The sequence below is a fragment of the Diabrotica virgifera genome, chromosome 7 (genome assembly GCF_917563875.1).
Source record: "Diabrotica virgifera virgifera chromosome 7, PGI_DIABVI_V3a".
NCBI classification, from domain to species: Eukaryota; Metazoa; Arthropoda; class Insecta; order Coleoptera; family Chrysomelidae; genus Diabrotica; species Diabrotica virgifera.
The window spans coordinates 20,386,516-20,402,089 of record NC_065449.1 but is presented as its reverse complement, the minus strand read 5'-3'; the positions used below and the strand labels follow the sequence as shown (position 1 = coordinate 20,402,089).

At 32.7% G+C, this 15,574-nt stretch overlaps 1 protein-coding gene and 1 non-coding gene across 4 annotated transcripts; both read left to right on the top strand.

Moving 5' to 3' along the window:
* The first annotated feature begins 394 nt into the window (after positions 1-394).
* LOC114327716 (uncharacterized) lies at positions 395-13,611 on the top strand. Of its 3 annotated transcripts, none has more exons than XM_028276427.2 (8): positions 395-629; positions 709-942; positions 5,865-5,930; positions 6,497-6,783; positions 9,109-9,380; positions 10,582-10,829; positions 11,010-11,409; positions 13,353-13,611. In XM_028276427.2, exons 2-8 carry the CDS (start codon positions 727-729, stop codon positions 13,361-13,363), a joined length of 1,500 nt encoding a protein of 499 aa, XP_028132228.2. In that variant the 5' UTR covers positions 395-629; positions 709-726; the 3' UTR covers positions 13,364-13,611. The 3 variants fall into 3 exon arrangements, with proteins under 3 accessions (XP_028132228.2, XP_028132226.2, XP_028132227.2); XM_028276425.2 differs by having other exon boundaries at positions 11,010-11,425; XM_028276426.2 differs by having other exon boundaries at positions 399-480; positions 11,010-11,425.
* LOC114327717 (small nucleolar RNA SNORD2) lies at positions 10,873-10,956 on the top strand. Its single transcript, XR_003652027.1, has one exon. It is a non-coding gene; the product is annotated as a small nucleolar RNA SNORD2 (small nucleolar RNA).
* Positions 13,612-15,574: the final 1,963 nt, after the last annotated feature.

The following is a 15,574-nucleotide window of genomic DNA, read 5'->3' as shown; positions in this document are numbered from 1 at the left end:
GATTACCGTCGAAGGCCGACATGATCAACTAAAGAAGAAGATGTATTTGGTGATCTTTCTAGTGACATTTTTGAGTTTACTCCTCCTGGTTTAAAAACAGGGTATAGTATAAAAAGTATGTGCAAAGATCCGATGCAACAACTATGACCTTGAAACAGTGATGACAGCGTCGGTGTTGCCAATTTGACAAGAATAAATAAAAGAATTTAAAACTTTTAAAAAATATTCGTTATTTAATAAATATTCTATGTAATTAGAACATGGTCTATTTTGTATTAAAAAGTAAACAAAACACAGTAAAATATCCATAATCTTTCAAGTCAAAAGACCAAAATCCAAAAATAAGTTGATTTGTTGGAGAACCAATTGACACGAGTCAGAAATGAGAAGAAGATCAAGTATGTTGGCAGAAGTGGAGAGGAGAATTCCGTTTCCTTTTTCTTTCTCTTTGGCGTCGTCGGTCGAAGTGAAAGGTTGTAGGTGAGAGCACACTTAAAAAAATCAATTTGGTAGTAAATTTTAATTTTAATAATAGCATTCGTTGTATTTTTAAAATATTTACGTGATACACATCTAAGTAATACGGAGAATCTGTATTTTACCAGACTTTTTGAGTTTTATTGTAGTCGGTAAGTAGATACACCGTTCAGCCATTTTGTATGGCGTGGCGTCGTTACCGAAATCGTTAATTTTCTTTCTTTTTATTAGTAATAGGTATCAGCAAATATGCCTAGAGGTAGATTCCCATCGTCTCCTAGAGGAGGCTACAGGGGCAGTTCCAGAGGTTCCAGCCGAGGACTTTCGTCCTGGAATGGCTCCTCGCGGTCAGGAGGGTATCCCTCGAGCAGATCCTATCCACCCGCAATGGAATCGAGGAATCCCTACGAGCCCAAGTATTCGACTTCAGAGAGATATAGAGAAGAATATAAGCCTTACAGAGCTGTGAGTATTCATTTTGATAATGATAATACAATACCGGCAAATCGTAACACTTGAAATATTTTATCATTATTCTATAATTGAGGTCTCTTGACATGTCTGGTAGAATTGTGTTATCCACTATCCATTAGTGATGTAACGAATATTCGTATCCGCATTCGCGAATATTCGCATGTTTTTGCATATTCGCATCCGCATTCGCGAAATTTGTGCGAATGTTTTGCGAATATGAAAACCAGAGAAAAAATAATTTTAAGATAATATTAGGTTAATAAAATCAAAATCTATTCACTTCTCATCTTTTTTTATTAAGAAAAGGTAACTTAACCTCAAAAGTGCAGCTACTCTCAAATGGAAATGTGCAGGACACAACAGCAGACAAAGAGACGGAAGGTGAAATGAAGCAATAACTCACTAGAGACCTTGAGACTACAAAAGAGGAAGGGGCAGACCACACACGAGATGGTCGAATGACCTAAAAAGATACGCAGGGACCAGATCGATAGCATTAGCACTGAACCAAGAAGAGTGGAAAAATAAGGGGGAGGCCTACGTTCAACTTTGGACAAATGAAGGGCAATAGATAGATATAACTTAATCTTGTATCCTAATCACATTATCAGCCTTCACTTTTTTTTATTATTTGGTATTATGTAATAAAGCTTAAAATTCAGATTGATTTACACTAAATATCTATTAACGTTTCATTAAAAATTTAGAAAACATTACAAAAATACAAACAAATTTAAAAAAACTGAATATTCGCATTCGCATCCTCATTCGCGAATGTCGGTAGCAGATATTTGCATTCGCATTCGTATTCGCGAATGTTCAAAAAATGACATTCGTTACATCACTACTATCCATGCTGTCACAGATCTTTCTCATAAACCAACCATTTTCTTAACAAGTATTGGTTGGCTTTTTCCATTCCTTGGTTTTGAATGACTTTAGACCTGCTTTGAATTTTACTACAATTTTTCTGTATTTACCAACATCTTTGGTTACCAAACAATGAACAGTCGATAGGGATGGAATAGACAGGAAGAAAATTAATGCGGCCAGGATACAAGAGAGAGAGAGAGAGGTGGAGAATGTGCTGGAAAATTTGACAGGCCCTGTAATTTCAGTTGACTATATTAGGTCTGGATCCCGCATATGAAAAACAAGTTGATTAATAGCAAGCTGAAAATTTGTTACTATACTACATTCGCTCTCGCGAGATTTTTTTTGAGACATTCGGAATAGGAAACCTACAACACAAAAATTCCTACCTCACACTATTAACTGCTAAAATCAACTCAAATCAACTTAATCTTTCATTAAAAAAAGAAGAATTATTAGAAATTGTGGGAGTGTCTACTAATCTCGTAAAATTTTGTGAAGTTTATTTCTACAAAATATTTTTATTTTGTACAATAAATAATTTTCTCATTTGCTATCAATACATTATAATGGTTTAAATAAATAAATATTGATTGGCGTAAGGTTTATGTTATTTTTATGTCTGTTTACTATTAATAATATTGGATATGAGCAGGTGCGTTGGTTTTGTAGTAATTTCCAGACACTTCTGACAACTGAATTTTTCAAAAAAGAAATTACTAACGTCAGTGTCAAAAAAAATCTCGCGAGAGCGAATGTAATATAGCTTAGGGTGTCTAGTCAGACAAACTTTGATATATGGGAACAGGGGAAGTTTTAATTGTGGAACAGGTTAAAAATTGAAACAGTCAGACCATGAAAACCGCACATGTATTTTGTCCGACAAAACAGACTTAAACTCTCCGAATAGATATTAAACTGATGCAAAAATCAGACTGCTATTTATTACCAAATGGGCATTTTAATGAGTGGAACATGTAGAATATTTCAAATGACAGAAATTAGGACAGGTGATAAATAGCAGTCTGATTTTTTCATTATGAGTTTAATCTCCGTTAGGAGAGTTTAAAGTCTATTCTGTCGGACAAAATAAATGTGCAGTTTTCGTGGTCTGACCGTTCCAAATTTTTAACCTGTTCCACAATTAAAACTGCCCCTGTTCCAGTGTTCCCATATATCAAAGTTTATCCGACTAGACACCCTTAAGCTATTAACAAATTTTGAGCTTGCTATTAATCAACTTTTTTTTCATATGCGCTATCCAGACCTATATCAACTTTAAATACTGCCTATCAGCCCTGATACCAAGTTAAAAAATGAGGTCCATTTCCCTGATTTAAGTTGATATATTACACGGCCTGTCAAATTTTCCAGCACATTCTCTAGGCCCTCTGTCTTGTATGTTGGTGGCAATCTCTCTTCACTATTTGAACGGAACAGGGCCATTCCATATTGACAGTTCATTGTTAGCAAACCATCCTGAAAAGTGCACCATTAACACGTTGGCTGCTGTAATGTTAACACGTTGACTGACAGTGTCAAATGTATAAGCAAGTGTTGTGATACTATATTATGTGTCGTAACATCTATAGATGTGTCACATTACATCAATGGAAAATAGACGTTCTGTCAGTCAACGTGTTAAAAAAGAGGATCCCTACAGCCACAAGTCTCTCATTTCTATGCTTTTGAGACTACTGTGTGTCACGAGGCTGTTCTCAATATGAGAACATTTGTAAGGCAAAATAACGCAAAAGATCGAAAATATTTTAAGTTAAATAGAGTTTAAGATAAAAAGAAATGAAAAGGGGAGGTGGGAGATTTAGCAATAAAAATCTATAAACTTACTTTCTATTTATTGTTGGCAAACTCATCCAATGCGTCTGAAGGTGGGAAACCATAAGTAGAATGTAAATTTCTAGGTTTTTATCGATAAATCTCACCTCCACAGGTTTCATTTCTTTTATCTCACAACTTTTCCATCTTGTGTTATTTTGCTGTTATTAGTAAGCTCATCGTTGTATACAGTCGGAAAAATGAAAGAATACCCATGAAAGAACATATAAAACATGCTGTATTTTCCTGTCACCGTGTCATACAAAAAATTGGCCAGTGCAGGTACATGTAACAATAATTATTACATGTACTTGCGCTGGCCAATTTTTTATCTGACACGGTGACAGGAAAATACAGAGTGGTTTATATGTTCGTTTTTCATTTTTCCTACTGTAATTTTGTTTGCTATCATATTAGTTTTGCTTAACGTTCAGCTTTAATACATACTTCTTGCAGGTTTGTCTTATTTTGCTCATTAGATTAGACTTTTAAGGTCTTGTCCACAATTAGCCAGCACTAAGGTATAGTTGTCATCTAATATTGTTCAGTTACTCCATTCACAATAATGCCTTCTGTTGTCTCCATTAAGGCTTCCTGAAATAGAGTAACGGTGATAGTGCACATCCTTGTCTCACTCCTTTACATTCACCTAACCGTTATTTAAGGTCTTGTCCACAATTAGCGAGCACTAAGGTATAGTTTGCATCTAATATTGTTCAGTTACTCCATTCACAGTGCCTTCTGTTGTCTCCATTAAGGCTTCCTGAAATGAGTAACAGTGATAGTGTACATCCTTGTCTCACTCCTTTTTATATTCATCTGACCGTTATTGTTCAACTTGTCATGTCACTTGATGCCAGTATAGATGTGTTATTATCAATGAACTGTCAACACTGATGGAATCGCCATAAAACGAAGTTAATGGCGCCAGGATGAGATAGAAGATAATCAGGTAAAGGAGGGAAGATAATCGGACAGTGCTAGTCAGGTACGTTGTAGTTGTAGCAAATTTTACCTGAAAATTCTCTGTCTCTCTCATGTCTCTCTAGAAGTGCTAGAACCTCTCTCTTGTATGTTGGCGCCTATCTCGCTTCACTGTTGGAATGGAACGGGGCCATTCCATCAGTGTTGACAGTTCATTGGTTATTATTAAATCTGTCAAATCTAGTATTTTCTAGCATGTTGTCTGACCAAAAGCGTCAAAAGCCTCTTTAAAGTTGGGGGGGGGGGGTTATGGTTTGAAATATTAAAAAAAAAATTATTGTTTCAAATAAAAGTGTACTTTTAAGATTACTCTCTGAAAATTTCAAAATAATCGAGAGTAAAATTACCAGAGATACAGCGTGTTGAATATCCCTACCTTCGACTCACTTTGTTGCGACTTCGTGCCAGCACGCTTGATTGTAGTGAGAAATGTTCACTGTTCGCCTTTTGTAGATTACTCGTCGATTCAAAAAACATATTCCAATGTGTGCATCACTTTATGATTTGGTAGACAAATAAGAAGATGCAGTTGTCAAAACTTTAAACGCATTTTTCTCAAAACTGCTTTTTCAAATGCGGTGGACATTGCAACTGAAAGACTACTCAGCTGATCTACCTGATATTTTGCACAGATTTCCTTTAGACATGAGGTAACAACGTCGAGATATTTGTCTTCTTTTGCTTATTTTTTGTTCAACAATAATAAATCTATTGATTTTACCACACAATTTTTACCAAAAATTTTATTTTTTTGATTTCTGAGTGATACCAAAAATTCAAAAATCATTAAAAATAAAAAAAACTTGATGTTGTGACCTCATGAAACTCATAAGCTAATTAAATATTTTTGAATTTTTTGTTTCCTATGATCTAGTGACGAGTTCTGATGTCCACCGCAAAATCCATTTTTTTGTGAGCTGCCTGTCAAAATTTTTCACCAATGGCTTACTTTTCAATATTTTGGATTGAATTTTCTTCTAAATATTCTTTGAATTGTACTTAATATGTTTATTTAATTTAAAAATAAAATAATTGTACCAGAACTTCCAAAAGAAATTAACAAAAATGTGCTTGATATCTTTATTTCAAACTATACCCCTCCCCCCCCACCTTAAAATTTATTGTAGATTTTGAAATCATTTTGAAAAGATTAGTTTCGTAAAGTTTCTATTAACAATTGCTAATTTGTGGATATCTATATTGGAAATAATTATTTACAGGAATATAGCACCAGTATCATGGTACGTGAAAGAAGATCCCCTGAACGTAAACGTTTGAGGGTGGAAGTAAGTATTGATAAAATATCATTTTAGTTTTTACAGGCTACCTGAGGAAGTGGACAAATTAGAGTAAACGAGAAACATAACTTTCTATGAATCACCTTGCCAAAAATACAAAAATTTAAATCATGAGAATATTCTTCAGAAATGCCCAGAGATTGGCTTTTAACATTTATTATTTTATTAAAAAATATTAAAGCAGTTTCATTTTGAAATAGTTTTAAAAAAATTACAAAAAAAAAGAAAAGCTGCTTTAAAAATTTAGATTTTGTTGTAAACAAAAAACACTCATAGTAGTGTTTAAAAGCCTTGAAAGTTTGGAAATTAGGTGAATCCTGTTTAAAAAAAAAAGAATAAGTATTTTGATTTAAAGGCTAGATAGGCTTCATTTTTTTAAACAAAGCACACATCCACAAAAACAGTGCACATGTTGATAATAAAAGAATGCAGCTATTCTTTATCTAGGTTTGACAGTACTAAAACAATATTCTCTAGTTGATGAGCCTTTATGGTTTGACAGTAAGGAAGAACACTTTACAAAACTGATGTGCTATTTAATCTATGTTGTCCAGGCTCCTAGTTCCAGGCATGAAAGTTACTATGGTTCGAGTAGACATGAAGCACCATATGAACGAAGACCAAGTGAACATCACTCTTCATTATCAAGAAGGGAAGAATTCCGTAGGCCTTCTGGACCTCCACCAAAACGCGGTTCTTACCGTGGAAGAATTAGTTCAAGGGGCTCGTCTAGTATAAGAGCTAGGCCTAGAACTCTAGTTCCTAGATCATATGCTATTGGCAGGAGAATTCCACATATATCTGAATATGCAAGGAGGCTTAAGATAGCTAGAATCAGGAGGTAAATAAAAATACAGATTTTATTCATTGATTGCAGAAAAAATGTGACAATATTGTGATAGTTGTGAATAGTTATGCAGAAACTGGACTTTATTTTATTTTATTTGACACTTTTTTACTTGATTTTTGTTTTGAGAAGCAAAAAGACTTTTCCAGTTCACTTGATATGAGATGATATGTCAGCACTTTGTCACAATTCAATATAAGTGTGGTATAAAAATGAAGAATTGATATTTTAAGGTGATTAAATGCAACTTGTTTAAACAGATAAACAGCCGGAATAGCTGTTACTTGAAATACCTACAATATAGAGAACAAATGTTACACAGTTGTGACTATTAAAATAGGCAAATCCTTAGGTATGTAGATCAGTAAAAGATTAATTTAACATAGCTAAAATCACCTCAAAATATTGAATTATGCCAGTGAATGTGAAATTTTACTCAAACGAACATTAAGATACATACCCATTCTAAACTTGTCAAGTCTGCACCTATGTTTGTGATATAGGACTTCGTGTTAGTAATTGTAAAACGTTAGTTTAAAGACTATAAAGTAGCTATATATTGTATGACAATTTATGATGAGATCTTCATGACCAGTTCAGCTGATAAATGATATACCTGTGGAGACATCTAACAGTTTTAAATGAAATGAACAAAATTTAGCAGAAATGGTTAAAAAGGTCAGCCTAGACTTCCGGATATTCCATCAATTTGTCTACAGTAACATCTATTTGGCAAGACTCAGCGAAAGGTTTGTAGGCGGACAGAACAAGCAGATGCTTTGGTAGTAGTATTCCAATAGTGTTTCAATATTTGTAAACTTTTATTTATTTAGAAGACTAATAATCAGATTGTTGCCTCAATTCATATAGCTTAGTTGCAAATTAATAGACTTTACAACCCATTCAGACATGACTGCATGACACTTACAAAATGAACTTATTGTCTGCATATGCAGTCATGTCTTGTGGAATAATATGAATTAAGGTAGCAATTTGCAGTTTTGTATACTCGTATGATTGTAAAAGTTTTATGTGATACTGTCAAAAAAATCTAAAATTGCTAGATATATCAATATCATTACGAATTGGCCTTGTTAATTGGGCAAGGGGCTTAGATGTACTATTCTAAAGACTCCTAATCACACAGGGCCATATTAATACCTTGTATAATCCCAGAATGTATTTAATTGCTTTTCTGATTCATGGCAAGGTTACACCACCTATTTCTATAATGCATTTTAATCATAGACATAACCAGGGGGTTTTGGGTATTATACCGCCCCATTGGGATCTACTTTAAGGTCTATACGCTTAACACCATTATGTGTTGTTGACAAATCAAGTTTTGAAGTTGTAAATACACCCCCCCCCCAGGATCATCCTGGTTACGCCATTGATTTTGGAATTTCATTTGGAACACATTGATAGAAAACATCCATTTTCTTAGGGCCGGTTATTCGAACACTAATCAAAAATGATCATTATCAAATTTTTAATTACTGTGGCTAACTGTCAATGTCAACTTTTGTTTGGGTTTCTGAAAACATAATTATGGATTACAATTATGAAATTAGTTAATCAATTATGTTAATAATTATGTTAATTGATTAACTAATCCATAATTATAATCAATTATGTTTTCAGCAACCCAATCAAAGTTGACATTGACAGTTGGTGACAGTAATTAAATATTTGATAATGATCATTATTGATTAGCGTTCTAACAACCGGCCCTATGTGTCCTACATTTATGATTAGTATATTTCTTTCTGCTTCCGTTTTTTTTACTGTTTTTAATATTTTTGTTCTCTATCTTAAATTCTTTACTTTTCATATATTCCAATTCACTTCTGACTCATTATTTGTTCTTACCATTATATGATTTAAAATCATTTAAAATATTGCAAAAACCAATGATTAAATTGAGCCCATGTTGAGCACATTTTTCTCTCAACCTAACAAAATCATCCCCCTTTTCATTTGTTGCCAAAAAGCATCATTAATTTTTCTGGGTTTTCTTACAAATCATTCCCCTAGTTTTCATGATGGCTCCTTGTTTAGTGTAGTTTTTAAAGCAAAATTGCTCAATTTTTAGTACAATTGCATTTTTGAAAAATTACTTATGTCAATTTTCTTCTAGTTTGCTTGCTAATTGGATTTTTGTTACAAATTTAGTTAAATAGTTGACAGTCTCATATATAACTTCTAGTTGCTAGTCTTTTAAATAGTGGTTATACTAAAATTTAAGCAGACATTAGGAATCTTGTCAATTTTTCATGAGTTGCTTAACGTTTGTCTAATTGATTTGTCATAAATTAGGGCCATTGCAAGAAGACATGCCATAGAAGAAGCTGAAGCTGAAAATGGAGATGAGGATATAAAAGCAGAAATTGAGGCTGAGGAAGCACAAATCACTGAAGAAAGTAAGGATAATGAAGAGAGAAAAGAACAAAGCAAGGCTTTCATCAAACTTCAATGCCCCCATTGCCATATGCGGGCTTTGACCTACAAGAAATATGAATTGCATTTGGGTAGCCGTACCCATTCTCTTGCAATGAGAAGAGTTGCTTTTAAGCAGAAAGCGATCTTAAGTAAGTTTTGTAGAAATTCTTATAACATTTTTCTCTTAGATCCTTCGCTATCAAATATACCAAAAACAGTGTATCTATACTACAATCACGAAACACTAGAAATATGTAAACTAAGACATGTTGAATATTACGAGGAGGGACACTCCCAAATCATGATTTACAAAGTTTAAACATTGCAAATAATGATTCGGTAGTGCTCCTTGTAACATGTGTCTCGATTTGTTTATTTCTAGTGTATCTTTATTGTGATTTTAGTACAGTAATTCCTCGTTATCCGCGGTTTCACTTATCCGCGGTTGCGATATCTGTTGAATCTTTAATGAGAATATTTTATTATTATATATTTTTTATAATTTGACCAGTCGCGTTATTTTACTCATGATACGCCACTGGCGCTTGTTCTTAGTTACTAGTCTTAGTTTATAGTTCGGAAGGTTTAAAATACGCGAATGTAGACGCTGATCTCAGCGTTTTTATTTTTGTTGATATGATAATACTATTTCACAGATGTGCAATTACAGTAGACTCGCGATTATCCGAGTCTGGATTATCCGAGCCCCTCGGTTAACCGAGGCAAAAGTCCTAACTGGTGAGTTACAACTTTCAACTTTGGCACAACATCGCAGCCTCAAAAAGAGGAATGAAGCTTACGCAAAAATCAATCAAACACTTTAAAACAGTAACAGTGATAAGGTAAATGTTTTTATCTTTTATAGACAGTACTGTATTACTTTTGTCACTAAAATATCCACAGTTATGGTTATTTACGTGTTTTTGTATCAATATAACCAATCTCAGTGTTAACGAGAGTTTTTCCGTATCTGAGGTAGTCACGGTCCCAGTTTTTCGGATAATCGCGAGTCTACTGTATTTCTTTGTATGTACTAATATACATATCCAAATTGGGATTAAATTTCATATTCTTCTTTGGATCGTGGATCCCTCGCCACCCACGGTTTCACCAACCGCACCTTTCTCTTCAGAACGTAACCCCCGCGGTTGAAGAGGGATTACTGTATAGCCAACTATACTAATTTAAAATCAAGATGCAGTAGAAATAAACAAAGACATGTCCCAAATATGATGCAGGAGTGCTCCTAGCAGCATTTAACGTGTCCTGTTTTGTTTATTTCTACTGCATCTTGAATGTAAATTTAGTATAATTATTTGCACAATTGTATATGAATTGTTATATTTTTAGATCAGATGCGCCGTGCTCAGAGGAACACTCAAAATGAATTGGAAAAGGGTGCTGCGGATCTCGACAGTGTAACTACTTACTGTCCCCTGTGCAAACTGAATTTCAAGCAAAAGAAAGCTGTGCATCAATTATCTGAGTCACATGTAAACATGAAGAAGTTCTTGATGCCCACTTGCAAAGTTTGTACCCTGGCCTTTAAGAGTCCCATGTCTTATGAAAAACATTTGTGCACAGTGGATCATATTAAGGTAAGTTATCTTCAAATAATTTTATTGTTAATAAAGTATGTTATATTAACATGATGCTATACCATCTTTCGGGTCTGATTTTAAACTGAATGATATCTTTTTCCACACTGATATTTCCTAATTATTGTGATAATATATTTGAAGTATATCCATAAAACTAACAGCCGGTTTCTTTTGCAGCGTAAACAACGAGGAGGCGTTGATGATACTGATATAGAGAATTTCACCACCATTGATTCAGTGGGAGATGAGGAAAATGCAGAAGGTGGTGAAAGTGTGGGCTTGGAGAAAATCCGTAAAATCGAAGCCTACTATTGTGACTTGTGTAAGATGTATCTTCAAAGAGCAGAAGAATCTGAAATGGCTCCTATTTTGGCTCGTCATTGCAAACAACGTGTGCATGTTCAACGTTACAAGGTAGTCAGCAAGAAGGAAGGAGTTAAAGTCGTGCCAAAAACCGAAGACCAAACTAAAGAAGAGGATAAGTTGTGGGCTGATGTTGATAAAGACCTAGGCGATATTTTAGCAGAGGCTCAAGGAAACAAGAGTGAGAGTGAAGATGAAGATTCTCGTATTAACGGTGAGAGATATGATAGGTAAGATTGTTTGAACCCTTTTTTTTGTTTGGGACGATTGGCCTTGTTAATTGGGCAAGGGGCTTAGATGAACGATTCTAAAGACTCCTAATCACACAAGGCTATAGAAATACCTTGTATAATCCCAGGATGTATTTTTATTGCTTTTCTGATTCATGGCAAGGTGACATTTTTATTTTTTTGCATGGCTTAGTGCAGCGGTTCTCAACTGAGTCATGTACCACCTACAGTTATTTTTATTATATTTGGTACCACCTATATATTTCGATTGTATTATCAAGACATGCTAAGAACTATAGTATTTTTACTACAAAAGCGATATTACGTAGGTCAAAAATTTTGACGGTAAGAGAACTGTCAAAAATTAGAATGTGACTTTTCATTATTGCCATGTTTATGATAAACATGGCAATAATGAAAAGTCACATTCTAATTTTTGACAGTTCTTACGTCAAAAATTTTGACCTACGTAATATCGCTTTTGTAGTAAAAATACTATACTATTTTAATTTTTTAGTTTTGTGTACCCCTGCAAATAATATGTACCACCAGTGGTACATGTACACTTCGCATCATATAAAACTGATACACTTTTTTTCCCAATGTAAACCTGTGTTCAGACTGACAATTATTGTTCGTGAATCACTTCGTTGTTCCCATCACAGATAACGGAATTGCACTAAATCTAAATACAAAAAAATAACATTTAAAATGTATATTTTTAAATTCCATACTTGTTCACTGTAAAAGTTATTAATTTTGTATTAATTTCAAAAAATTTTTTTAATTTTTCCAGTGTGTTTTATTTATTCTACACAACTGAATACAGTTTTGTCCTACAATTTACGAGAAACCAATCACAGCTCTCGATTTGACATTAACATAATAATTTAAAGTCATGTCAAGATTTATATCTATCATTATTTTTGAATTGAAATATTTTCATAAATTATAATAAAACACGAATCAATGTATGGATACTTAATTGAGATGACTGAAAATTACCATTGTTTTAGTTTTTAGTATATTAAAAAATGTGGTCCGTCACTCAGCCCCGTTTTTACCTAGTTTGATATATTTTCGTTGAACTGGCAACGTTGCCCTAGAAATTAGAATGACACTTGTGACAAGATCAACTTACACAACTTGAAAAACACGATTTTTGGTTATAAGAGTTGTACCAGTTTTTTTTGACGCGAAGTGTACCACAGATTGAGAACCGATGGCTTAATGTATATCAAAATTTCTACAGAGCGATGTCATTTTACAAAAGGGAATCATGTTATATTTCAATTTATTTAAACAGAAAGAGCTGCGATTGTATTTTGATTATCACTGACCCGTTTTACAATCTGCAGTAAAATCAGAACATAATATTAACAGCATAGGCACAAAATTTCTGGCCAATTCTTTTTAAATATTTTAATTTTTTCGAATCCTGAGAAACCTAATACCTAGTATTTTTGAAAATTTTAAACCCAGATTGAAAGATTACGTTACCGAGGGCCGAAAGTCCTTGAAAACTTCGTGTTTATTTTGAAGTTACAGGAATAAAAAAAAAAGAAAATTGAGATTTTTAATTTCAAATGCCTCATTACAAAAAACTTTTTGTTTATTCTAAGGAACTTTCGGTCCTCGGTAATAATGTAATCTTTAATTCTGAGTTTTTCAAACATACTTTATTTTTCTCAGGATTTGAAAAAAATAAATTCATTAAAAAAGTGTCTGAAATTTTGCGTCTTAAATATACTTGTGACTAAACTGTATTGGAATTTTCAAATCAATGAAAACTTTTGTAACTATTGTTAATACAATATTTTTTTGTTTTGACCTTTTGGAAATCGACAATCCATATACTTACTCACTGTTCACTTTGCACAGATGGAATATTAATAAAATCTTTACTAATTAGTAATTTCCTTTCCAGGTTTAAACTAAGCGAGAAAGGGGATGAAGATGGAGTAGAGAATAAGTTGATTATCAATGACGTAGAAACTAAATAAATATTAATTATATTTGTGTCTATGGTGTTTCAGTAGATTTAGTGTACTATGTAAGGTGTATATTAGCACTTAAGGTATTTATGTAGTTCATGTTTCATAGCTTAATATAATTATGCATATTTCATTCCTTTCGAATACAATCAGTTTATGTATTTTAGTGGGTAATAAATGTATTCAATGTTATTAATATCTTTTATCTACCTACCTACTATGATCTATCACCCAGGCGATTATATAGTGGAAATTACCATGAGAAATGGAACACAAAATTAAAAACCAAATGGATTATATCCTAATAAAATGATTCCAAAATAGCATTAAAACTCTAGGGTAGAGTGGGCCACTATGAGACAGAAAGTATTTAATGTAGCGGGGATTGGCAGGTGATGCACTTTATGAGCAGTTCTATGAATTTATCTTCACCCATATCCCTACATTACCAATGGCTGCTATCACTGTTGCAGATTGTTTGACTTTCATACTTTTTCGACACCAGAAGTTTTTTCATCAATTACCCAGTTAAGCAGATATTATGTTACTTTTTATTACTAACATATAACGCATGTTTATATAGTTGAATTTATACTGTGTTTATACGTCCATGCTGTAACCTAATAATTTTCTGACTTATAGTGTTGCAAAAAAAATGAATTAAAAAAGAAATTAAATAACTATTAAACTATTTGACCAATTGCTTTGAAATTTAAAATATAATTTAAGCACAAGAAGTCTCAGCATTCCGTGTAATAAGAATGTTCTAACTTAATTTTTCACATAAGTTATGAATATTTATAAAAACTCAAAATGTATTATTTATTTTGTAATTTTCTAAGCAACAAATAAGGATAGACATATTCAGCGAACGCCATATTGAAGTTTTTTATATGATTTATGACTTATTCTTAAATCTGTTTAGAATGCTTCACTTTTTAGTATTAAACGAAAAAAGCGAAAATTTACCGTTTTTTGATCTTGATTTGTTTATAACTATGTATATCATCAAAATCGGCTTCGGGAAACATATGGACGGCGTTATGCATAACTCGACCAAGCGCCATTTCTTTAAAATCGAGATAACAGCGGATTCTGGTGACACATAGCTAAAACTATCTTGAAAAAAATCCCTGTTATTATCACATTAACGGTTACTAAGAAAAACAAAATTAAACCAAGCGACATTCTGTCTATTAAGGGTTTTTAGTTTTGCATAACAAGACTAATAAGATATATCTATAACGGCCATTCTTAGTTTCGCAATAGTAGACTAAACGCCAAAATGGTCGAATTTCTTTAAAGTGAAAATGTTGTGTTTATGTATAATTAAATTGAAAAATACAAATAATCTATATAAAATCTCTATATATAAGGCATAAAATAGTTTTAAGAATAAAAAAACACGATTCACTTCAGACTGCTTCAAATACCCTTACGCTGTATATAAAAACAAAATACTGAAAATTCTACAAAATTCAATTCGTATCGATTGTCAATGGTTCGGATTGCAAGTTATTAAAAAATAAATCTCATTTTACAATGTCTTAACACTGGCTGAGCAATAAAAAAAGGTATCTATGTACCGCTGTTTAGTACACTAACGCTTCGAATAACAACAGATTTTTAACAATTCAACAAAATTCAATTTGTGAATTGTCAATGGTCCCTACTGCAAGTTAATAGGTAAATAAATATCATTTTACAATAACAACACAGTCTTTGCAATAAAAAAAGGTATAGATGTAAAATTAGAAGAAAAAATGTAGAAAAGATTTTACCGCTACATATTTAGATATTTATACGCTTTTATACAAATAACAACTTCACGAGTGCTTGAAAAGTTTTGAAAAATTAAAATTTAATGGTCGCTCATGTCAGAGACAGCGTGTACATTAAGGGGTTAACGTGCAACCAAGTATTGCATTGTGTATGCAAATAAAAGTAACTGTATTGTTATTCGTTATTGTGTATTATTCGTTATTAAACTTCTAAATTAAGGAATTATCTTCAAATATGAGCAGTTTTCAGTCGAGAACAGAAAAAACTCTGTATACTCCAATTTTTTATTGATATAATTTTAACTGCATTGGAATTAACGCTATTGAATTGTAAAATAAATTTAGAGCAATAAAATGCAAAAAAATATATTTAA

Coding starts and splice junctions, on each gene's coding strand:
- LOC114327716 (XM_028276425.2), top strand. CDS start 727: ATGCCTAGAGGTAGATTCCCATCGTCTCCTAGAGGAGGCTACAGGGGC. Junction 6,784..9,108: donor AAGATAGCTAGAATCAGGAG/GTAAATAAAAAT, acceptor GTCATAAATTAG/GGCCATTGCAAGAAGACATG. Junction 10,830..11,009: donor GCACAGTGGATCATATTAAG/GTAAGTTATCTT, acceptor TTTCTTTTGCAG/CGTAAACAACGAGGAGGCGT.